This window comes from Helianthus annuus, chromosome 7, assembly GCF_002127325.2.
Source record: "Helianthus annuus cultivar XRQ/B chromosome 7, HanXRQr2.0-SUNRISE, whole genome shotgun sequence".
Taxonomy (NCBI): domain Eukaryota; kingdom Viridiplantae; phylum Streptophyta; class Magnoliopsida; order Asterales; family Asteraceae; genus Helianthus; species Helianthus annuus.
Window position 1 is genome coordinate 116,601,897 of NC_035439.2, and position 24,273 is coordinate 116,626,169.

The 24,273-nt window shown below is 35.1% G+C and overlaps 3 protein-coding genes and 1 long non-coding RNA gene across 4 annotated transcripts; 2 read left to right on the forward strand and 2 right to left on the reverse strand.

Moving 5' to 3' along the window:
• The first annotated feature begins 2,775 nt into the window (after positions 1–2,775).
• LOC110891643 lies at positions 2,776–4,669 on the forward strand. The gene is made up of 3 exons (XR_002565444.2): positions 2,776–3,125; positions 3,934–4,003; positions 4,533–4,669. It is a non-coding gene; the product is annotated as an uncharacterized LOC110891643 (long non-coding RNA).
• Positions 4,670–11,898: 7,229 nt separating this feature from the next.
• LOC110891644 lies at positions 11,899–17,067 on the forward strand. Its single transcript, XM_022139305.2, has 6 exons — positions 11,899–12,683; positions 12,965–13,622; positions 14,686–15,305; positions 15,432–15,612; positions 15,693–15,941; positions 16,519–17,067. Exons 2-6 carry the CDS (start codon positions 13,281–13,283, stop codon positions 16,927–16,929), a joined length of 1,803 nt encoding a protein of 600 aa, XP_021994997.1. The 5' UTR covers positions 11,899–12,683; positions 12,965–13,280; the 3' UTR covers positions 16,930–17,067.
• Positions 17,068–17,938: 871 nt separating this feature from the next.
• On the reverse strand, positions 17,939–19,031 carry LOC110887582. Its single transcript, XM_022135161.2, has 2 exons — positions 18,788–19,031; positions 17,939–18,697 (listed from the first exon to the last, which is right to left on the reverse strand). Exon 2 carries the CDS (start codon positions 18,692–18,694, stop codon positions 17,939–17,941), a length of 756 nt encoding a protein of 251 aa, XP_021990853.2. The 5' UTR covers positions 18,695–18,697; positions 18,788–19,031.
• A 792-nt stretch (positions 19,032–19,823) lies between these two features.
• Positions 19,824–20,534, reverse strand: LOC118480241 (protein FAR1-RELATED SEQUENCE 5-like). Its single transcript, XM_035974986.1, has one exon. It carries the CDS (start codon positions 20,532–20,534, stop codon positions 19,824–19,826), a length of 711 nt encoding a protein of 236 aa, XP_035830879.1.
• Positions 20,535–24,273: the final 3,739 nt, after the last annotated feature.

Consider the following 24,273-nt stretch of genomic DNA (forward strand, 5'->3'; position numbering starts at 1 on the left):
TTTAGCCTTGTAACCTAGTTTAAATAACAATGCACACAAAACTAGGTAAGTAACTTAATACAACATTTACGATAAGCTCACGAAATCAAAACCCTCACGACGAATGACAAAGTATAGCCCAAGTACGGGCAGCACTTAAACATCCATCGGATCGGTTTCAATCGATCGGACATTGTATAGTAGCAGTGATCGAGTTAATACCCTGTATCCGCGGCAGCACCTTGACACTTTAAAACTCGTTTTTTAGCAGAATTTGGACGTTTGAAACTAAAATTTCGAACACAGAAGCAAGTCCCATGCACAAGAAATTTATAGCAACATTTTAGGTTTTACGCAGCCCGCGTAAACCTTAACAAGAGCTTACGCGGCCCGCGAGGGCCCCCTAGTCTACATGTAGGGCTGGCGTGTCATCGGTAGGTCCGCCACGTGGTTGACACGTGGCCTGGAACGCTTATCCGGTGAATTTCAATCTGTCGCGGCCCGCGTAGACTACCCTTATGTCTTACGCGGCCCGCGTGAAGACCAAAAATTCAATTTTCTTGATTTTTCATGAACATTAGGGTTTCAGGAGTCCGGGTTTTCACTTACAGGTTGTTTTGGGACATTTTTGAAGGTCCTTACAAAAACGTTGGTGAATAGATCTAAATTTTAAATAAAACATTTTGCTTATTAATTAGTGAGTTAAATGTCATTCTAGTCCCTGTGGTTTGAGCCATTTTAACAGTTTAGTCCAGAGGTTACATTTTTCGCCTGTGGGTCCAAAAAGGTTTCATCGTTGTCATTTTAGTCCACTGGGTTAACTTCATCCATTTTTCTGTTAACGAGAAGGGCAATTCGATCATTTTATATGGCTGAATCGCCCTTCTAGTTAACAAAATTACATATAAAATGACCAAATTGTCTTTCTCGTTAACAGAAGAAATGGATGAAGTTAACCCACTGGACTAAAATAGCAATAGTGAAACCTTTTTGGACCCACAGACGAAAAATAAAACTTTTGGACTAAACTGACAAAATGGCTCAAACCATAAGGACTAAAATAGCATTTAACTCTTAATTAATTTATTTTACTTAAAAATCCTTTTTTTAAAACATATTTAACATGTAATTTCCATGTGTTGTAAGTTGTAGAAACATCTGATTTCACCATAACCACAATAACAATCAACAAAACACCACAATCACAATTTAGATACAATAGAAACCATAAGACTCGAAGACTATAGCATGCATTAGACTAAAGCCCGGAAAAGCGAGTATAATACTGGTGGTGATACTAGGCTACAACCCATGGCCGTGGGGAACCTAGTCAGCCAGGTGGATCTAGCGAAACTTGTGACATAAAGCGAGTAAACACATAGACACACATATATGGAACAATGGATACGAGAAACTATATAAACTAGAAATAGGAAACAATAGATTCTAGAAATAGGAAACACAACACATAAGTACACATTGATATGCATGTTGAAGGTTTAACTTGAAACATTTAAAACATGACACATGATACACCTCAAAAATATTTGATGATAAAAAAAGGGGAGAGTAATAGATCTACTCACTGGTTGCGAAGAAATGTTCCACAAGAATTACTCCACGAACTGGAATATGTGGAATCTAAGATAATAACCGTATTGTAAATTACCGACATACTAAACGAAAGGATAACCTAATGATTTTAGGAAATTGGGTTCTTGAAGGGGTATGGTCTCAGATCTCGCGTCAGCATGGCCGCGAGTGACCATTACCCTTATCAAAAACCCCCATCGGCAAGAACTTATCTGTGTCCGTGCGGGCACGCGCGAACACAGCGGTCGAATCCAATTGGTTAGGTGATGAGAAGACCTACCTTGTGTATGAAAATAGGTGTACACATAGCGATGCGGCCTGGCACCGCATCCTATGGACATTTTCGTCACGACAAGGGATCTGGATAACAACAACAGTCACCACAAGTGGCGATGCGGCCTGGCACCGCATCCCGCAGTCTTCGCCAGAGTGAGAACGCGGAAACAACAGCAGTTACCATAGGCAGCGATGCGGCGCGGCACCGCATCCTGCCCACGAGGCAAGTGGTACTGATACCACAGTGCAAGTGGCACCAATGACAGTCGCCTGTCAGCCCATATGTAAGCAACAGACTGACACCGCAGTAGGACGTGTCTTTACCTCCACAACCGACAAGCCTGACACACCTGCATAAGGGCTGTAACATCTGTAAAAAAATGGGACCTAGAAACCCGACTCGTTTATTAAACCGGATCTTAAACAAATAAATGAAAATGTGAATTTTTTATCACTATTTATAGTATCAATTTATTTAATACAATGATTTTTGGGTTTTGAAGAAGTATACTACTTGTAATAAGTTAAGTAAATTGAAAAAAATTAACATCAATATTATTTGACGTTGTTATAAACGTAAATACTATTAAAAGGGATTTCATTCAACTAATTTACTATGATTAATGAAATAATAGTTTTATGGATTTAATTGTTTGAAGTTAATTGGTTTTAAAATATATAACTCATAATCAATACTTGGAACCTTCTTGAAACTCAATAATAGCTTAAACAAAATTAATTATGGGAGGTAAGAACCTATACGTTGAACTTCAAAGCATATGAAAGCAATATAAATATAAGTTACAAAATTTAATGAAATTTAAATTAACATTAAAGTTCATGATTTATTTTGTTATTAAAGTCTAAATAATTCACTATTCTTGTTTGTTGGTTTTCCTCCTATTGCATAACCCCATCATTATCATGGCCATTAATTCGAAATATGAATCGCATGCAAGACAAACCGATTGTTGTTTCATAAATTAACTATTTATCTATATTACTTCATCATTTGATAATCCATACGACTTTGAATTCCGTAGCACACCATCACCATTTCTAAACGGTTGTTGGTTGTTAGCCATCACCTATTTCGCCTCACCAATCTACCGTCAGTGCTCTTCCAATCGCGCACCGCAGCGAACAACATGTCACAACCGTCGCACGCTAGAGCGGCGCCACTGTCCATCATCTGAAACATCAATGGGAGGTGTTTGGCCCTCATCCTCGCTCTCTACTTTTCGATTGTACCAACTAAAATTGTTTTGTCATTTCAGGTAAGCTTTGAAGCCTTTTAGATCATAATAGTTAATATCTTATATAATAGCCTAAAATGATTAGTGTTTTAAAAAAATGAAAATACAAAAATGATGTAATCAAAGTAATATTTTATTTACACTATTTATTTAAGCAAGTGATATGCATTTTAGATTAATTTACCTTGTAAAATTTTTGTTAGTCAATGATCTCATAAAAATTAGTTTCATATTTATAAAACAATTTTTTCGAGAAAAAAATTGATTCCACCAATTCTAGACTATTTGATATTCTCTTTAGTATAAAAACCATTATACACTTTTATACACATCCTAGTAATTATTGACATTTTTAATAAATGTATTTGTTCTTTAAAAAAAAGGTAGAACCTAAATAGATATTTTCAAGGTTTATAAAATTATGAGATTAATTTTTAAAGATTTGACTAAAACTAATATTTTTAATATATATATGAATATAAATAGATGTGATATTTGAGTACTGGGTCATTGATCAAAATTTAGATTTAATAATTTATAAGCTCAATAATAGCTCTAAAAATATAAATTTTGGTTAGACATAAAATATATAAGTTTGACCTAACCTACCCTTGATTATTTAAATTTTAGACCATATAAATATATACATATATTTTAATCTCGTCGTAATAAAAAAAATGATTTATTCTCGACTATTAATATACCTCTATTTTCTTAGAATTATGATTTATAAATTAGGCAATACAAAAAGTTCCCAAACCGGGAACTCGAATCACAAGGCCCATTGTTATCGTTCCGTTTATTTAAAACCTTTGTGTATTTATTCTAGGGTGATTTAATCATTTGTTATATCTCGTGTACTCATGTGGTAATTCTCGTGAATTGACTCTTCGCAACCTGTGAGTAATTTCTTCCATTTCCCCTTTTTAATCTTTTACAAATTTTGGGGTGCATCATGTTACACTTTTCGATTTACTTAACATGCTATGATCAAGTGTTATTATGTGAACGCCATATGTGTATTCTATTATTCTAGATGCTATTTGATGTCAAGTTTATTGCATGCTATTGTGTCTAGTGGATCCACACGGCTGACTAGGTTCCCCACGGCCATAGGTTGTAGCCTAGTATCGCCAACAGTATTAGACTCGCTCCTCGGGGCTTGAGCCTAATGCACGCTATTATCAGGAGTCTATTTATTTTGGTTGTTTGTGTTGTTATTGATGGTGTATTCTTGTTTGGTAAATTTGGATTTATGGATATGTTCACTATGTTGATGATATGAAACCATTTATACACTAACCTTGAGGTGCATGTTAAAAACTTTTTTTTAAAGAAATAAATATAAAACTGTTTTCTATAAAACAGAGGAAATTATTCACCAATATATTTGTTGACCCAAAAATATATTTTTCTAACGTGGTGCAGGTTTTCAAAGTTGATGATCAAGTGATGTGGACACGTAGCATGGGCCTTAGTAAAATAAATTGAAATCTTGATATGTTTGTTTTAAACAATGTATGAACAATTTTGATTATTATATGTTATGTGACTATTTAAATGGATATGCTTTAAATATTGAAACAACAACTAGTTGTCATGAGCTATGGGCAATCATCATGCCCCGTACCTTTCCGCTGCGGGTCGGTGTGTGACAGATCAGTATCAGAGCCAATAACTATAGGGAATTAAGATAGGTTATTAGACCCTTAGACTTAGTCTATAGTCGATTAGGTACCTTAGGTACCTTATGTGCTTAATTGTTTGATTGTCTTAGCTAAATTTTTTTTTTAAGTGCCCATGATTTTAATTTTATAATGTCACACACATATGCATCTGAGCACATCAAATTGTTATATGCTAAGTATTATATGCCATAAATTTCAGCATGTACCTTGCTATTAAACTCTAATTGATTATTTATTTTACCATGTCACGTCGCACACACCTTAAACTATATGCGAATATTCAACATTCTAATTCTTATTCCTGTATATCTAAAGTCATGAATCAATTCATTTTCTTTAATGCATTTCAATTATTCATGAGTTTGGTTTCATTTCGTTTTTGGAGTTTCAAATTTCAATTGATATTTCACTCTCGTCAAAGTGAATTCTTGTGACGGACATGTAGTAACTGGAAGGGTTACGTACCGGTAGTCGGGACGTCCTGTCTAGGCCGGCATTCGTATAAATCCAATTAATGGACCAGTTTGCCTACCTGGGGACTATCGATCAGAGTACCGATACCTATTAGGCCAAAGCATGTCACACCAAACGTCACGTGAACTAACGACACTTTGATATCTCAAACATGTCCGTGTTAATTCATGGATGTTATCCTAAACATCGTTTTACAACACCCCAAAATTTATTTCATTTATTGATTTACGATTTTCTTCGGGTTAAGTTGTACGTCAATGGGTAGACATATGAGGACTATGCGGAAGCTCGGTAATTGCGGGTGCACACGTAATTACGAAAGTGACGCACGGAAGTCAGATAAACCCTATAATGTGCCAAACCTATGATTTTCAATATGTTATCATAAGTTTTATTATCTTATCTTATTCCACGTGGTTATTATATTGTTTCATATATAAACCACCAGAATAAATCCTTAAATATTCCACGAGATTCTAATGAACTTTCTTTAAACAAATCACCCTAATCTTATTGTAATTTGTCAAAGGGTTAGTCTTTTGATACCCTTTGATACTCCATAGTATTTTTATGAGATTTGTATTCTTGAATCATGGGATTTTCCCTAAGTTCCACGATTTCACAAATCTATGAATCCTAACCATCTGACCATCAATTCTCGTTATGGACTATACATCTTACTTAAGTTGTCCCTCACAGTGCCGCCTTATCATCATCGTCATCGTCAACCGAGGATTTCCAAGCGCTGAATGGCAGCTTTGATAGCTGAACAAATGGCCGCAATTATTCCTAATATAGTCGTTCAAGTTCAACAGGCACTCAACGCCCACGTCTCCAAGAATCAAATTGAAGAGGCTGAAGCTGAACCGTCTTCACCCGATAACAACTATCAAAGGAGTGAAACCAACCACGATTATGCCATACCAGCTATTCCGCTAAACCAGGTTGCTCTTAATTCTGTACCTGACAGAAAACCTTACCGCGGACATTTTCCACAATGCCCCATTTGTCAAATTCATCACCCAGCCAACACTTTGTGCCGCCTTTGCACTTATTGTGGACTTTATGGTCACTTAATCGACACCTGTCGGCACTATAACCATAAAAAAGAACCACCTATGGCACCATTTAATGTACAACACGTGACACATCCATTTGACCAACCAAACACTCACCTTATGATCCAACCGTATGTCCAACCCGACGCTCCACTAATGGATCAATCGACCGTACTTTATGGCACCCAACTCGTTCCTTACGGTCGAGCCAGTCAAACCGAACTAGAGGACTAGGGTAACTAGAAGGCATGCGGACGAACACTCATCTAGATCCAAGACAACCATGGTGCGGTCAGCAACACGACGAAATCTTACGCGATGAGTTATTGCGAATAAAATATTTTAAGTTAAAATTTTGTATGAACTAGATGGAAATAAAAAGGTTTGTTCCAAATTTCCGAGCACAAGTGTAATAATGTGAATTTTGGTTATATGTTTTGAACCTTAGCGAGTCGTCTAATATGAGTTGAACGTCATAACCCTAACCAATATCGTAACCTATGCCCAGAGCTTAGAAAATTCGAGTCGAGGGCACATGGTGACGATAATTTTTTTTTTCTGATCTTAAAATTTGGTTTTATAAAATAATAATAAAATGTAATATTGTAAATGTTCTACCTTAGGCCAAAAAAAATGTTTTCCCTGAAGTTTAACGAAATATTTTTCTAAATAAACTAAGTTGCTTTTGTACATGAACAATTTATAATACCAATGTGCTACACTTCGTAAAGTGTAAAAATAGTTAACAAAATGAAATGCACGTGAGTTAAGTTAACAAAGTTTTAGTTTCTTTAATTTATCGTAGGACCCTTCTACTTTTGTCCGAATCGTAATTATCACCCGACTGGTGGGAGTGTAAATCAATGCTGCTACTTCATCTCCTCCGCCATTCGACTTCACGTTTAGTTTTCCCTCATTAACGACTTTACCTGCTACTCTCACTTTGTATCCTTGGCGTTCGCACTGATGCCAATCGATATAAATATCAACTCTTAATCGGTACCGTTGATAGCTTGTGCCGTTGTCACGCTTTCAACGTTACTATTTGTCGTCGTTTTCATCCTTTACTCAGACGTTTTTATATATCACTATGTTATGCATTTATGATTTGTTTTATTGCTAGTTCATGTTGTTGCAGTTTCACATCATCACTCATCATGGCTTACCTTTTCCAATAATTTGTGTGATATGGGTATCATCTCATTATTCATAGATTGACCCTTTTCCCAATAACTATGGATGTAGGTACTGCCACCATTTAGTCGCACCCTTTTTGGGTTCGAGACTCATACTATGGTTGTTTGTGGTTTGGTTGTGGTTATTTAATTAGTGAGTTGAGTTGAGTCGTCGCATAGAACCAATCAAAACCGCTAACGAAGCCAATGAAATTTGATAAGGACATGGTGGATACGCCGCTGGTACTTCCTATATATAAGTGTTCTTATCAAACCATCAAAAGCCTCGTTAGATTGGTCGAGAGAGGTTCTATGTAATTTGTGTTTGGGTCGTCAGTCATGATCCGAATAACGAAGCCAATGAAACTTGATAAGGACATGGTGGATACGCCGCTGGTACTTCCTATATATAAGTGTTCTTATCGAGGTATCAAAAGCCTCGTTAGACTGGTCATGAGAAGTTGGTTTGAGTCGTCAATCATGATTTGAATAACGATGTGGATGAAAATTTGATAGGGCTATAGTGGATACGCTGCTGATACTTTCTATATATAAGTGTGTCTGTCAAATTTTTCAAAAGCAGCGTTAGACTAATCATGAGTGTTTTAGTTAGTTTGTTTTGGTTTTGTGATTGGGGAATTCAAATTCTATGATTTCGCTAATCTAACGCAAATTGTCGCACTTTATGAGAAATACATCAAGATCCTAGGTCGTGACACAGATTGTAGTTTTGGCATCATGAGTATCCTTTGCGACTCGGTTACAAACTCTCTAGTGTCACAAGCCATCTTTCGAACGTGTTTTTCTCTTTAACTACAATACATCCTTGATACGCCAAATTTGGGCTTCGTGATTGTAATGATCATAGAGCCTATAACCGGCTATCTTGTACATAACAATTAACACCCTTCATTTTCTACATCCTTGGCATTTGAAAGCGATTCCTATAATTGGGTATGTAACCATTGTCAGGAACGCTACCGCCTCAGTAATTCTATACCTCTTGATATGTCCTAGTTCGAGCGCATTCTCAGCAACGTTAAGGCTTGTGTTTAACACTTGTTACCTGACACTCCTAAGGCACAATCCGATCTTAAGATTCGAGTTCCTAACGCTATTACCAAATCAAATCGTTATCGTTTAAGTTTATGGAAGACCCTACACTTCAACCTATACGAGCAGTCCTCTTTTAATTTCGGGACGAAATTCCCAAAAGTTGGGGAGACTGTAACATCCGTAAAAAAATGGGACCTAGAAACCCGACTCGTTTATTAAACCGGATCTTAAACAAATAAATGAAAATGTGAATTTTTTTTATTACTATTTATAATATCAATTTATTTAATACAATGATTTTTGGGTTTTGAAGAAGTATACTACTTGTAATAAGTTAAGTAAATTGAAAAAAAATAACATCAATATTATTTGACGTTGTTATAAACGTAAATACTATTAAAAGGGATTTCATTCAACTAATTTACTATGATTAATGAAATAATAGTTTTATGGATTTAATTGTTTGAAGTTAATTGGTTTTAACATATATAACTCATAATCAATACTTGGAACCTCCTTGAAACTCAATAATAGCTTAAACAAAATTAATTATGGGAGGTAAGAACCTGTACGTTGAACTTCAAAGCATATGAAAGCAATATAAATATAAGTTACAAAATTTAAATTAACATTAAAGTTCATGATTTATTTTGTTATTAAAGTCTAAATAATTCACTATTCTTGTTTGTTGGTTTTCCTCCTATTGCATAACCCCCACCATTATCATGGCCATCAATTTGGAATATGAATCGCATGCAAGACAAACCGATTGTTGTTTGATAAATTAACTATTTATCTATATTGCTTCATCATTTGATAATCCATACGACTTTGAATTCCGTAGCACACCATCACCATTTCTAAACGGTTGTTGGTTGTTGACCATCGCCTATTTCGCCTCACCAATCTACCGTCAGTGCTCTTCCAATCGTGCACCGCAGCGAACAACATGTCACAAAGAGCGACGCCACTGTCCATCATCTGAAACATCAATGGGAGTTGTTTGGCCCTCATCCTCGCTCTCTGCTTTTCGATTGTACCAACTAAAATTGTTTCGTCATTTTAGGTAAGCTTCGAAGCCTTTTAGATCATAATAGTTAATATCTTATATAATAGCCTGAAAGGATTAGTGTTTTAAAAAAAATGAAAATACAAAAATGATCTAATCAAAGTAATATTTTATTTACACTATTTATTTAAGCAAGTGATATGCATTTTAGATTAATTTACCTTGTAAAATTTTTGTTAGTCAATGATCTCATAAAAGTTAGTTTCATATTTATAAAACAAATTATTCGAGAAAAAAAATTGATTCCACGAATTCTAGACTATTTGATATTCTCTTTAGTATAAAAACCATTATACACTTTTATACACATCCTAGTAATTGTTGACATTTTTAATAAATGTATATGTTCTTAAAAAAAAGGTAGAACCTAAATAGATATTTTCAAGGTTTATAAAATTATGAGATTAATTTTTAAGGATTTGACTAAAACTAATATTTTTAATATATATATGAATATAAATAGATGTGATATTTGAGTACTGGGTCATTGATCAAAATTTAGATTTAATAATTTATAAGCTCAATAATAGCTCTAAAAATATAAATTTTGGTTAGACATAAAATATACAAGTTTGACCTAACCTACCCTTGATTATTTAAATTTTAGACCATATAAATATATACATATATTTTAATCTCGTCGTAATAAAAAAAATGATTTATTCTCGACTATTAATATACCTCTATTTTCTTAGAATTATGATTTATAAATTAGGCAATAAAAAAAGTCCCCAAACCGGGAACTTGAATCACAAGGCCCATTGTTATCGTTCCGTTTATTTAAAACCTTTGTGTATTTATTCTAGGGTGATTTAATCATTTGTTATATCTCGTGTACTCATGCGGTAATTCTCGTGGATTAACTCTTCGCAACCTGTGAGTAATTTCTTCCATTTCCCCTTTTTAATCTTTTACAAATTTTGGGGTGCATCATGTTACACTTTTCGATTTACTTAACATTCTATGATGAAGTGTTATTATGTGAACGTCTTATGTGTATTCTATTATTCTAGATGCTATTTGATGTCAAGTCTATTGCATGCTATTGTGTCTAGTGGATCCACACGGCTGACTAGGTTCCCCACGGCCATGGGTTGTAGCCTAGTATTGCCAACAGTATTAGACTCGCTCCTCTGGGCTTGAGCCTAATGCACGCTATTATCAGGAGTCTATTTATTTTGGTTGTTTGTGTTGTTATTGATGGTGTATTCTTGTTTGGTAAATTTGGATTTATGGATATGTTGACTATGTTGATGATATGAGACCATTTATACACTAACCTTGAGGTGCATGTTAAAAACATTTTTTTAAAAGAAATAAATATAAAACTGTTTTCTATAAAACGGAGGAAATTATTCACCAACATATTTGTTGACCCAAAAATATATTTTTCTAACGTGGTGTAGGTTTTCAAAGTTGATGATCAAGTGATGTGGACACGTAGCATGGGCCTTAGGAAAATAAATTGAAATCTTGATATGTTTGTTTTAAACAATGTATGAACAATTTTGATTATTATAGGTTATGTGACTATTTAAATGGATATGCTTTAAATATTGAAACAACAACTAGTTGTCATGAGCTATGGGCAATCATCATGCCCCGTACCTTTCCGCTGCGGGTCGGGGTGTGACAAGGGCGGCACGTCGTCAGTCTAGCCACTTAATTACCCTCCTTCACTCCTCGGCTATAAATACCCATCCCAAACTAGGTTTGAGGCATCTCTTCTCAACTCTCTCACAACTACTACCATCACACACTTTGCTTCTCAAGCAAATTGCTGATTCTCATGCCGGAGAGTGATAACAAGGAGTACCCCCACCCCTTCCTCCTTGTTACGAGTCACGGTGTGTTTTCCTTATGCAGGAGACAGACCAGCGGACGATCCAGCCACCGATCCTCGGAATGAAGGGATTAACCCTACTTGACGAGACCAGTGAATTAACCTCTCTTGGTTAACCACTGTTTCATCAGTTCTCCTATTTGGGGACTTAGAATTATATCAAATTTATTTATTCAACCAAAATAACCAAATTAATAATTATATGATTCTAGAATTTATTAAAATGGCGAAATCATAAAATTATCATTTTTAATGGTTTTCAAATATTTGATAAAACCAATAATTAATTAAGTTCATCAAACTCATCTAATTATCATATGTAATAGATTTAATAATTATTACATATTTTAATTTAAAAGTAATATATATATATATATATATATAGAGTAGGGTTCGCACGGAAAGTGTGTTTTTCCTAGAAAGTCTAGGAAGCGATCTTGTCCATTGGATTGGTGTGTTTAATGGTTGAGATCAAATCAATGGCAAGATTGTAATATTCAACTAAATTTAATAGAATGTTTTAAATGATGAGGGGCAAAATCGTCTTAACAGTGTTTTAAAACAATCAAGTATAACCGTCAACACATCACATCTCCTTAATCCACGCGAAGTTCCCTCTCTCTCATTTTCTCTCTCTAAACCATCGAGGAAATCAGAAAAAATTCATACCAAAAATACCGAGAATCATGGATGAAGATAAGAGATTTTCAACCTTTTATATACGTAAGATCAATTGGACATTGGTTGCTGTGTTTTAGAAGGCGATTAGGGTTCGATAGTTGTCTACATTGAGGTGTTTTATGTTTGCAGGTAAGAAATTCAAAAAAAAGACGATTTAAACAAGATGGATTCCAGCAAAATCAAAGTCGGTGAAAGTGAAAACCCAGTATCCGGGAGCAAAGTTGTAGTAGCAGAATGGAAAGGACAATTCGAAAGTGATCCTGCACGCTTGACGCCTGTTCAATTCAAAACATACATGAAGGGGCAACAAGCTAGCGGACGGATCTTTGTGTTGAACTTTTTGTTGTTCTACAACACACTTCTGGGAGAGACAACTACGAATTCATCAATTAATATGAAGTTTTTACCAGCCTTGCGTCGAGGGAAGGATATCAAAAGTTTTAACTGGTGTGAGTACATGATCAGATATCTGGATCGAACGGTGGAAGCATGGACACCAAAGGAGCCCTTCCTTGGACCAATGCCATTGCTAGTGGTATGTTCTAAATACATATGTAATTTCCTAAGTCAAAACAAAAATTAATGTGCTTTAAAACACATCTGTTTTTGGTAAAACACATTAATGTTGTATTCGAAAAAATGGTAACACACCAACAATACTCACAAACATATTTTGAAGACCATTATTTATATAAAAACCATCAACACACATTCTAAGAAAAGTTAAACAGTATTATAGGTGATATAACACAACCTGAAGTATACCAAAACTTTAAAACACATCTGACGTCAGTTTCGTTATTTGGTTTTTTACAGGCTGCGTTGATACGTGACCAGAAGATATACAAAGAAGGTGAACAAAGAGCAACGCATCTCATCGAAGATATCAATGATGACGATATCGAGGCAGCAAGCATAAAGTTGGACTCGGTCAGATTAGATCAAATCTTAGTGGAAGAGTATGAGTTGCAACCGGAACAAAGGTATCCATTTGCAAAAAAGAGTGATGATGACATCGAAGCAGAAGTAGTGAAAACAAAGCAAAAAGATGAACCCAAGGCTGAAAAACACATTACCAAATGTGTTCCGGAAAAAAGGAAAAAATCTGTTGTGAAGCCGGCCGGTAAAACACATGGTAAACCTCCGGTCTCACCGGTACCGAAAAAAAAAACAGACTGAAAAGCAACTGCCGAAAGCCAGAGAAGCTGGGAAGAAGAAAATTTGTAATGAAAGTGGCCCGGAAAATGCGCGTGTTGTAGATGAAATCCCGGTTAATGCGGGTTTCCATACCGATTTCGCAGATTGCATGAATGAAGAAGCTGGCCAGGAACGAGTGCCTTTTATAGATACATCTGATATAGAAAGATACTACCGAGAAACCGGCGAGTGGGGACAAACACAACAAAGTCAGCCGGGAATTAGCTCATCTATGGCATCTCAATATGGATCGACACCAGCGACACAAAGCGACGAGGTAATCTTTTAATTTTCCAAGTATTTATACTTAACATCTTAAAACACAATCATAATACCTAAAAACCATATTTGGTATTATTAAACACACTGCTAAATGTTAAAACAGAATAATGATGGAAAAAATATAAAAACCAAATAATGATTTATAAATATCATTTTTCAATATGGTAAAACACTTTAGGAATGGTAAAACACATTACAGGTTTAACATCCTGATCATTTAAAACACACATTCTGTTTGCTAAAAAACACATTCAGAATACCAAAAAACACATTCAGAATACCTGTAATGTAAAACACATTCAGAATACCTGTGTGTTTTAAATGATCAGGCTGTTATACCTGTAATGTGTTTTAAATGATCAGGCTGGAATTATTAAAACACACTATTTACTGGTAAAACAGAATACTGATGAGCATAATAAAAAAACAAACTAATGATTGGTAAATATCATTTTCCAAAATGGTAAAACACTTTAATAATGGTAAAAACCATTATAATACCTAAAAACCATATTTGGTATTAGTAAAACACACTGCTAAATGTTAAAACAGAATAATAATGGAAAAAATATAAAAACCAAATAATGATTTATAAATATCATTTTTCAATATGGTAAAAAACTTTAAGAATGGTAAAACACATTACAGGTTTAACAGCCTGATCATTTAAAACACACATTCTGTTTGCTAAAAAACACATTCAGAATACCAAAAAACTGAATCTGGAATTATTAAAACACACTATTTATTGGTAAAACAGAATACTGATGAGCATAATAAAAAAACAAACTAATGATTGGTAAATATCATTTTCCAAAATGGTAAAACACTTTAATAATGGTAAAAACATATTGCAGGATTAGGAACTAGCACAAATGCTGATTTAATACACCTTCTGATTGCTAAAACACACTGCTGGTAGGTAAAACACAAATAACAAAAAAAATTAAAAAAGAACCACAAATATTGATAGGAAAAAACACATTATAACTCTGGTAAAAACACGTTGCATAATTGGAGAAATAAGAATATGATAAAGTGTGTATGATGTAATTCAGGTACATGCGGGAATGTTGGAGGTGTTCTTGAATCAATTCGACGAATGTGTAAAAAGGATAACCGACACTTTTACAGAAGGTTTCCAATTGTACCCCCAAAGTGAAAAAATCAAAGAAGTACACAAATTGTGGACAGATAAGTTGAAAAAGGTCGGATCACCGTGTACGACAACCAAACAGCCACAGACTCCTGATGATAAAACACCGGAAAAAGAGGCAAATAAGGAGAATTTGGATATGTCACAGTTGTCGCAGTGGACACCTTCATTGGCAGAAGAGGTATGCAAGACGGTTGACAAGACAACCACACAGACGACTCAGCTTGCAGTAATTGAGCCGCCCGCACAGAAGACTCAGGTTGAAGAAATGGAGAAGACCGCACTCGCCGTCACACCAATCTCCCAGAAAACACAGGAGGAGTACGAATATGCGATTAGACGTGGGCAGCTTATACACGATCTGGATCTTGGAAAGCCGAAAATAAGACCGGAAAGACAAACAGAGTTGACCGATGCTCTAAGGTCTCCTTACGTGAAGCGGGCAGTGTCGATTAAGGCAAAGCTTGAAAACGCTGAGCTCTCCGTCAGCTCATACATGTTCTCAGCCTGGGGATCAATGTGGTATGTTATCAACATGCACTTTAATTTAAGAATGTTTCTACAAATAATATTTTCACACAATAGTTTGAAACAGATTCTGATGAATAAATTGTAACACATTTAATAAAACACATTTGTATACATTAGGGATGTTGTCTTTAGAACTAAGAAAGGAGTGCCGGTGATGAGATCTCCGCTCGAATCATTATTGCCGGGAATCGAGGTGCACATATTGGTAATAAGCGCGTGGGCGGATTTGTTGAATTACGAAGAAAAATTCAAGCAAAAGGGGAGCATCGCACGCCTGTTCTGTTCAGTAAATATGTTGGTAAGGCTGATCATATTGGAATTGCAATTTAAGTTGTCAACATTAGTAATATTGTTTAACACGATTAATTTGAAATGCAGAATGAAGACGACTACATTAAAAATGCAAAATCAAGAGCAAAAACGTTCGGAGACAACATGGAACCGGTTTTAGTTTCAGCTGATGTCAAAAAGATACCTGAACATGCCCTCATCTTTGTACCAGTCTTACACGAAGCTCATTTCTATTGTGTATGCTTTAATTTAAGGGACATGAAGGTAGAAGTTTTGGACAACAGCGCTAAGGAAGTCTCAATGCAAGCGAAATACAAAAAAAGGCCGGAAAAATTGGTACGCCCGTCTATATATAAAATACAAAAGTCCTGTGTTATATAAATGCATGCCATTCGATTACAAAAAATTAAAAACTGCAAAAAAAAATGTTTACAAAAGGTGTTCGGATAGATGAATAAGGTTTGATGTTAAAACACATGTGATAATAAAATGACTCTAAATGATGATATTATAAGTTTAATGTGTTAAAACACATTAAACTGTTACTTAAACTGTTACTTAATGTGTTAAAACCCACTTCATGAGAATTAAAAGTTTAATGTGCTAAAACACAGTTGATAAAATGAATGATACGTTATCAGCACTAGTGAATGTTTAAAACACAGTGTAAAACATAATAACATATAATATTAAATTAAAACACACTGTTACTTAATTCTACGTTGTATTGTGCCTCTACATGTGTATTACTTTATTACTTTACTACAGTATTGTGCCTATACATAATAACGGTATTAAGAGCTTAAAACACACTAAGTCAGAAATTTAAATTTATCTCTTTGTTAATTACGTTGATCATTTTAAGGCATTCAGTTTAAAACACAAGCGCTGATTTAAAGTGTTTATCGTGCAGCGTGATGCTTTATCGGTGTACTTGGAAAAAAATGGGCATCCGGCGGGCGGGGTGATCGATAAAGTTGAGCCGGTACGATTGGAAATGCCATGGCGTACAAAAAATAATGTAATCGATTGTGGCGTCTTCCTGATGCGCCATATGGAAACATACAAGGGCGTATCTGGAAAAGGTTGGGAATGCGGATTCTCAAATGAGTGCACTGATGCGGGTGAGATTTCATACAAGCAGAGCAAAGAGATTGATGATCTGCGGCGTAAGTACATTACGAAGATGCTCCTAAGTGAAGGAAACGAGTACAGAGGTTTTGTTAAAGCTGAGGTTGCTAAATATAACAAGTTGTCGGCGGATGAAAAAAAGAGGCTAGAAGCAAAAGCCTATGACACAATCCTTGCAAGATTGGATAACTAGCTTAAAATGACATGTTCTCGAAAAAAAAACTTTGTTAGCGGTAGTTTGTTGACGTATTGTGCACTGATTTTCTTAAAACCCAGTTTAACCGTTTTGTTCAGTTATCTCAGTGACTTTAACAAGTACGAATATGTTAACTTTGAACCTCTTCAACCTTGTGAATTTATGGCTATATTATTACTTTGTTTCAATCTACAAAGGACATAGAGTTCTATGACCTATTAAAACACAGTCTAGATACTTAAAACACAGTGCCAATAATGTGATCTGGGAACCAACCTATCTATGTCATCAAGCATCTATACCTTAAAACAAACTTAAAACACATTAATATCAATACAGAAACTAAAGAGTTTACAAAAACCTTCAAGTATTAAAAAGATTGACTTCAACTTCGAATATTAAAACAATAAAAGAAACTAAATAGTTTACAAAAACCTTCAAGTATAAAAAAGAATGACTTCAGGTTCGAATATCTGTGAAAACACATTACGTATAACAGGCGGATGGATTCTAAGGAACATAATCCAAATTAAAAATGTTAAAACACATTAACATTTAAAAGGCTTGTGTTTTGTCTGGAACAAAGTTAATACTTAAAACACAGTTGAAAGACTGCACTTTATAGTTAAAACCACATGTAAAACACTTTGTTGCACAGTAACCAGTATACCCAAAACCACGAACAAATCAGAAATCGTATAAAACACATATGGCTAGTAAAACACATTAACATTTATGGATTAAAACACGTTTAAAACACATTTTTAACGAAGTAAACAATATGCCAAAGCCACTAACAAATCAAGAATCTCGTAAAACACAGATGGCTACTAAATAAAGAGCTTAAAACTAAAACACAAAAGCAACGATTTTCATAAAATGTCGAATACAAATCAGTCTTAAATTCACCAAAACCAAATCCCAAAACAAACATACGATAAAAAAATAAAACTGAAAAACGGATAGTTCAGCAAAATACTTAGAATATTGATAAAAAAAGATCCTACTATGCCATCTCCTCATCGTCCATATCTGCATCGTTTCCAGATGTGTAAAACACATCATCATCATCGTTCAATCCAGTACCATCACCTTGAACAACCATAGCTGCATCTCCTTCAGGAATTGTGTCTTCATTACCTCCAGCATTCCGGGAAGAACCTGCCTCAGCCCCAGCCACGGTGTATTTCCAGCACGTTACTCTGTTATGACCGTATTTTTTACATAATGAACATTGACGACGTTTACTTCCAGACTGACTTATGGCTCGCTCCTTTTGAGATTTAAGGCGTTTATGAGAACCACAGCCCTTGAACCTGGTACCAACTGGAACACGGATAGTGGCCGTGCTCTCTGGAGCAACTCCTAGCAGTTCAGCAAATCGATTACGTCGTGTCTTGGGAGGTGCATTTATTTGAGCTTCATCCGCGACTGACATAAACTGCTTGATATGGTCTCGAAAATCAGACAACTTATCAAATTTTGAAATCAACTTGTTCACGACATACTCCGTTGCGTGACTAATCTCCCGAACACACCGGTTAACCTCGTCACTACGATCTGGATCTCCACCATCCGTAAGAATGGACCCGGGGGAACTATTTGGAACAGCTTCACGCGTCCAACGCCTCAATATATATTGTTTAGGAAACTCCCTTATATCAAGAATCCGTAACACGCAAAAAATGTGACTACACAACAGCCCAAACTGCTCAAACCTGTTGCAGATACACTTAACAGTAACATCCTCCTCGCGTATCATAACCTGTAACATTTAATATCAATAAAACACAGTTCATAAACAAATAAATAATAAACAAAAAATAATAACACATAAAGAAAAATAAACAATCACCTCGAAGAACGAAGAACATGGCTGATCGAGATCCTTTATAAAAAACTTAATGAAATCACCGACGTGATCTAATCTGACACTCGTACAACGATGAATAGCATGTTGAATCTCGAGTTGAACATCCAAAAATAAAGTTCTAGTATATATTTGAGCTGCTTGCTTCTCGAGAACAAAATCACTCCACTCTCCAGGGTTGGTGTATCGAGTGTCATGATCGTTTTTTCGGTGCTCATGCCTTTGCGCTTCAATAGCTGTGTCAAAGTGGCTAAGAAATTCAACTAACGTGCACTTTGGATTGCTAATTTTTCCAAAAAAGTGATTCTCGCTTTCGGACCTAGATGATGTCCGCATAAGACCAGACATTTCTTCTTCACGATAGTAAGCTGGAATCCATGATTCACGTAGCCCATATATATACGTCAGCCATTCATGGTCGGTTAAACCGAAATCATGAATAATAGCGGCCCATTCAGCCTCAAAAGCTTCGGGCAATAGAGAATCAGTCCAAACAACTGCAGACAATCTTTTCCTGAAATCTGTATTTGAACATAGGGCAGCCCCGACCTAAAATGGCACATTGTATCGTGAATGACAAAAAAAAAAGAAAAATTTTTAAAACACAGAACAAATCACACAAAAATAAAAAAAATAAAACCCTGCCATATAAAACCCAGACCTTTGTAGTGAGTTTATCCATGATATGCCACATACATAACCGATGCCTCGACTCATGCCAAACATCAGCTATAGCCCTTTTCATCGCAGGGTCTTGGTCAGTAACGATTACAGGAGGCGCGTACCCGTATGCGTTCTTGATCGCCCTAAGTAACCAGCTATACGTCTCTGCCGTTTCCGAACCGAGAATTGCAGCACCAAGTGTCACGTTCCTATTATGATTATCAATCCCAGTGAAAGGGACAAACATCATGTTATACCTTTAAAAAAACACACAATCAGCGATGAAAAAAAATCATGATGTATTTATAACACAGTAAGATTTAAAACACAATGAATATGTAAAAAAATAAACTCATCGTTACTTGTTACGCTTGTATGTAGCATCAAATGATATAACGTCCCCAAACATATAATAATTTCTCTTCATATCCTCGTCGGCCCAAAAAATGCACTTCAACACACCTTCGTCTGTGGTTTCATATTCACAAGAGAAGTTCGGTAAAAACTCCTTTTTCCTCATCAGACGCTTGACAAACATTTCCGCATCAAACTCTCCGATAAAAAGATTTAACTCTTTCTTGAAATTCTTAAAATCGACTTTGGTAGCACCGACTTTGTCGAACCCACCATACACTTCCTTCATAATGTTAAATGCACGAACAGGCCCGATGTTGAGATGTGACATCTTGTTTATCATCTCTTCGTGTGCACGATTAATACCCCTGTTTTCCTTGAGAAGATGTAAATCTTCTTCATGCACAAAATCGTGGTTGTGCGCCTCTATAAAATGATAAAGCAAATACTTCTTAGCATCGGTAAGTTTTATTCTGATCGCAGCCTGGCATCCGGTCCTTTTGGATGGTACCCTACGTACCCACCTATCGGACGGCTGTTCAACTAAAGTATCAACTGGTCGAAAGTCTTTTTGACCCTCCTTTGAACAGAAAAAGTACTTGTTTATAACAATACCACGGTTCTCGTGCTGTATGCCCTTCCTTACAGTCCAACCTCCCGCTTCTGCGTAAGTTTTATAAAAGTTATATACGTCATCACCTGTGTCGAATAACATTCCCTCTGCTGGCGTCAACGAAGAGGGTGAATCCGGAATATATCTCTTCGTTCCAGTGTTTGGAGAAACTTGTTCAACACCACGTAATTGGTAATTAGGTGCATCTACAACACATGACAAAAAAAGGGTATAAAACACATTACTAACCAAACATAATGCAATTTAAAAAACAGCGAATCAATGATAAAAGGTGAACCTATAAAAAAACATTCACATCAAACTCAACAACTGTTGAAAACACATCACATATAACAAACTGATGTTTACACATAAAGAGTTTAAATAAACATGAACAAAAAACTGCAACTATGGAATTTAGAACACACCATTCAACTATGTAAAAAAGGGGTGACCTTCGGACTACAAACCATCATCCAACTCATTTGAAACAATGAACAAAAACACCCTGAACATGTATGACTGTTAAAACACAACACCAATAACATGATGATGGTTTGCCACAACCTCAGCAACTGTTGAAACACCTAATTGGTAAAACACATTACAGTTAAAAAACATCGTTTAATAAGAAACTACAAAAAAGAACTCATAACTAGTAAAACACATTACTTTTAAAACACAACATCCAATAAGAACACGTAACTAGTAGAACACAGTACATTTAGAACACATCATTCAATAAGAAACTACATTAGAACACATAACTAGTAAAACACAGTACATTTAGAACACATTCATTCAATGAGAAACTAAATTAGAACACATAACTAGTAAAACACATTACTTTAAAAAACACAACATCCAATTTGTAACATTAAAAAAAAAATTGTCTTCAGACTCAATAACTGTTAAAACACAACACTATTTAAAAGACAACATTCAGATGATTTATATAAAACGTTGACTACAACCTCAATATCTGTTACAACAGGAAACTTGTTAAACACAATACGGTTAAAACACATGCAATAAGAATCTGTATGACTGTTAAAACACATCACCAATAACAAAGCTTGATGGTTTTGCTCGTAAAAAACAACTGTGGATTTTAACAAGGTGACCTCTGCTGTTAAAACACAGCATCAAGATTAGGAAAAACCATGTGTAATCTTATGTACTTACTAAAGCTCAATAACTCTGTTGTTAAAACACAGCATGAAGAACAATCTGAATATTTTGACTAAAGGTTATAGTAAAACAAGACAAACTGCTAAAAAAGTAACTGCAATTACCATCTCCACCATCAGCGAGGGTGTTCGAAGCCATGATCTTTCAGACTTAAAAAATATAGAATAAGAACTTTGCTAGTGAAAAATATAATGATCGGATTATAATATATAGATGTGTGTTTCGTGTTCGTGGAATTTGGAATAGATTTGGATTGAAAAGAAACTACAATCCCGAATTTGATGCATAGAAATCAGTTACAAAAACGAAACATGCAAAAATATATAAATTGAGATAATTACCAAAAATAAAAAAAAATATATGCAATTACATGTTTGCCCTTCTAGTTAAAATACATCCCTGCCACATGTCACTATACTATTGCTTCCTAGACTTTCTAGGAAAATATGACTTTCCACACAACTCCTATGTCACACCCTGCTAATTGCGGAAGCGTGTTGCGTGTGACGTAAGAAAGGTAATCATTGCATCCAATCATGTATCACCGGCTCAAGACTTGTTTCCTGAAATACATGTAGTTTTAAAAAGTCAACAAAAGTTGAGCGAGTTCATGAAGTTTTTGTTATCATATGTAATCATAGTATTCATGAAAATGAAATCTTGTAATCATAGTATTCATGAAATTGAGATCTTGTAATCGTAGTATTCATGAAAATGAAATCTTGTAATCGTAGTATTCATGAAAATGAAATCCTGTAATCGTAGTATTCATGAAAATGAAATCTTGGTATCGTAGTATTCATGAAAATGAAATCTTGTAATCATAGTATTCATGAAAATGAAATCTTGTAATCATGGTATGTTCTGATTCATTCATGGAGTCTGTTAAGGATCTATCAGTGGGTAGCGAGCCCCTGACGTAATGTACCATAAGTAAATAACCAAACCGAGAACACTTTGTTATCATTTGGGATCACAAAAGCACTCCACGGTTAACAACTAGGAGTGGGGCGTGCCTCAAGCCCAATAGATCTACACCTTTTGCACCTTGGTCACTATGTGATTAATGGTTACTAATGTTATCATCCTACTTATGCACATTGATCATGTTATCTTCTACTCCATAACTAACATACCAATAGTTTAGCATGTATTTCCCCTCGATGTTTTTGAAAACAAAACATTGAAATCAGTGAAAGGAGGGACATGAACTCACAAGTTTGCGTTCCGTGTATTATGATATCGAAGTGAGCGTCCGTACGTGTCAATAACCTACATGTGTGCTAATCTCGTTAGACACTAGGTCTTTCAGACCTCGTACAAGTTGTTCATCTTGAATTATTTGTTATGTTCTCGTTTGTCATCTTTGGACAAACTTTGTATTTTAGAGCGTTGATAGTTTACTCGCTCGATTGTTGTGTATATACATATATTCTATACGTATTGAATTCATAAGCGTATTCATGTATTTTATATGTGAACGGGCTTCGTTCTTCACATGTCCTCGTGCAGTGCACGCATGTCATTGAGCCTTTGCTCATGTCATTGGGCCGAGCCCATGTCATTGGGCCGAGCCCATGTCATCTATGTTATCGTATTTAAACCATGTTTTAATGTTATTGGGCCGAGCCCATGTCATTGGGCCGAGCCCATGTTATCTATGTTATTGGGCCTAACCCATGTTTTATTGTTATTGGGCCTAACCCATGTTTTATTGTTATTGGGCCGAGCCCATGTTATATTGTTATTGTGCCCTAGCCCAAGTATTAAGGAATTTGGGCCTAGCCCATTACTAGCTTTGATAGGCCCAATTCTAACTTTAGGAGTCCATTAACATAATCTTGCAATTTTTACCAAAATGTTACCAAGGAGTAAACTTTAAATAAGTTGATTTTTCCTATGAAAAATACTTGGTAATTTTTATAGTTTTCTACTTTCCGGATTCTTGTTATCGATCATTTAGATTTGTGCTTGTTTTAACGTCAAAAATATGATATTTTAGACTCGACTTTGTAGTAACTTGTTCACGATTTCGATACGCCCAATCTATTGCCTTCAAGTGTTATGTATTTCCATTTTGGCCATTTTATTTAATTATCCGATTTACTAGCATTTCTTGGACCATGTAGGAACATGTATGTGTATTTATTTTGATCACCCTATAGGTATCTAGTACATACACATATAGCACATATTACATGCACTTGACAAGTTTCCAAAAATATATAATTTTTACCAAAAATTATATATACATATATGGTTACATTTTTAACCATTTATTTTTGTAAAAGAATAAGTTTAAGTACATAAGACTTATTGAATATTTAAGACTTAAATATTCTCATTAGGGTTTCCAAAATGACGTTTATGACCACTAATCGCGTTTAACATTGTTAATCACCTTTTAATCCCTCTTTAATCGTGATTAGATTTTTAGAAAAATTCGCCATAGTTTCCCCTAAACTACGACGTTTCCCACGTTTTCAAAACGCGTTTAAATCACCAAATCAATTTCCAAATCACCATTAATTCATCAAGTTTCTCCAAAAATCATTTTACAAGCAAAAATCACATACTTTCACCTTCAAATTCTCATGAGCATATTATTTGTATATATTTTTCCAAGACTTTAATAGTAACAATTTTTCAA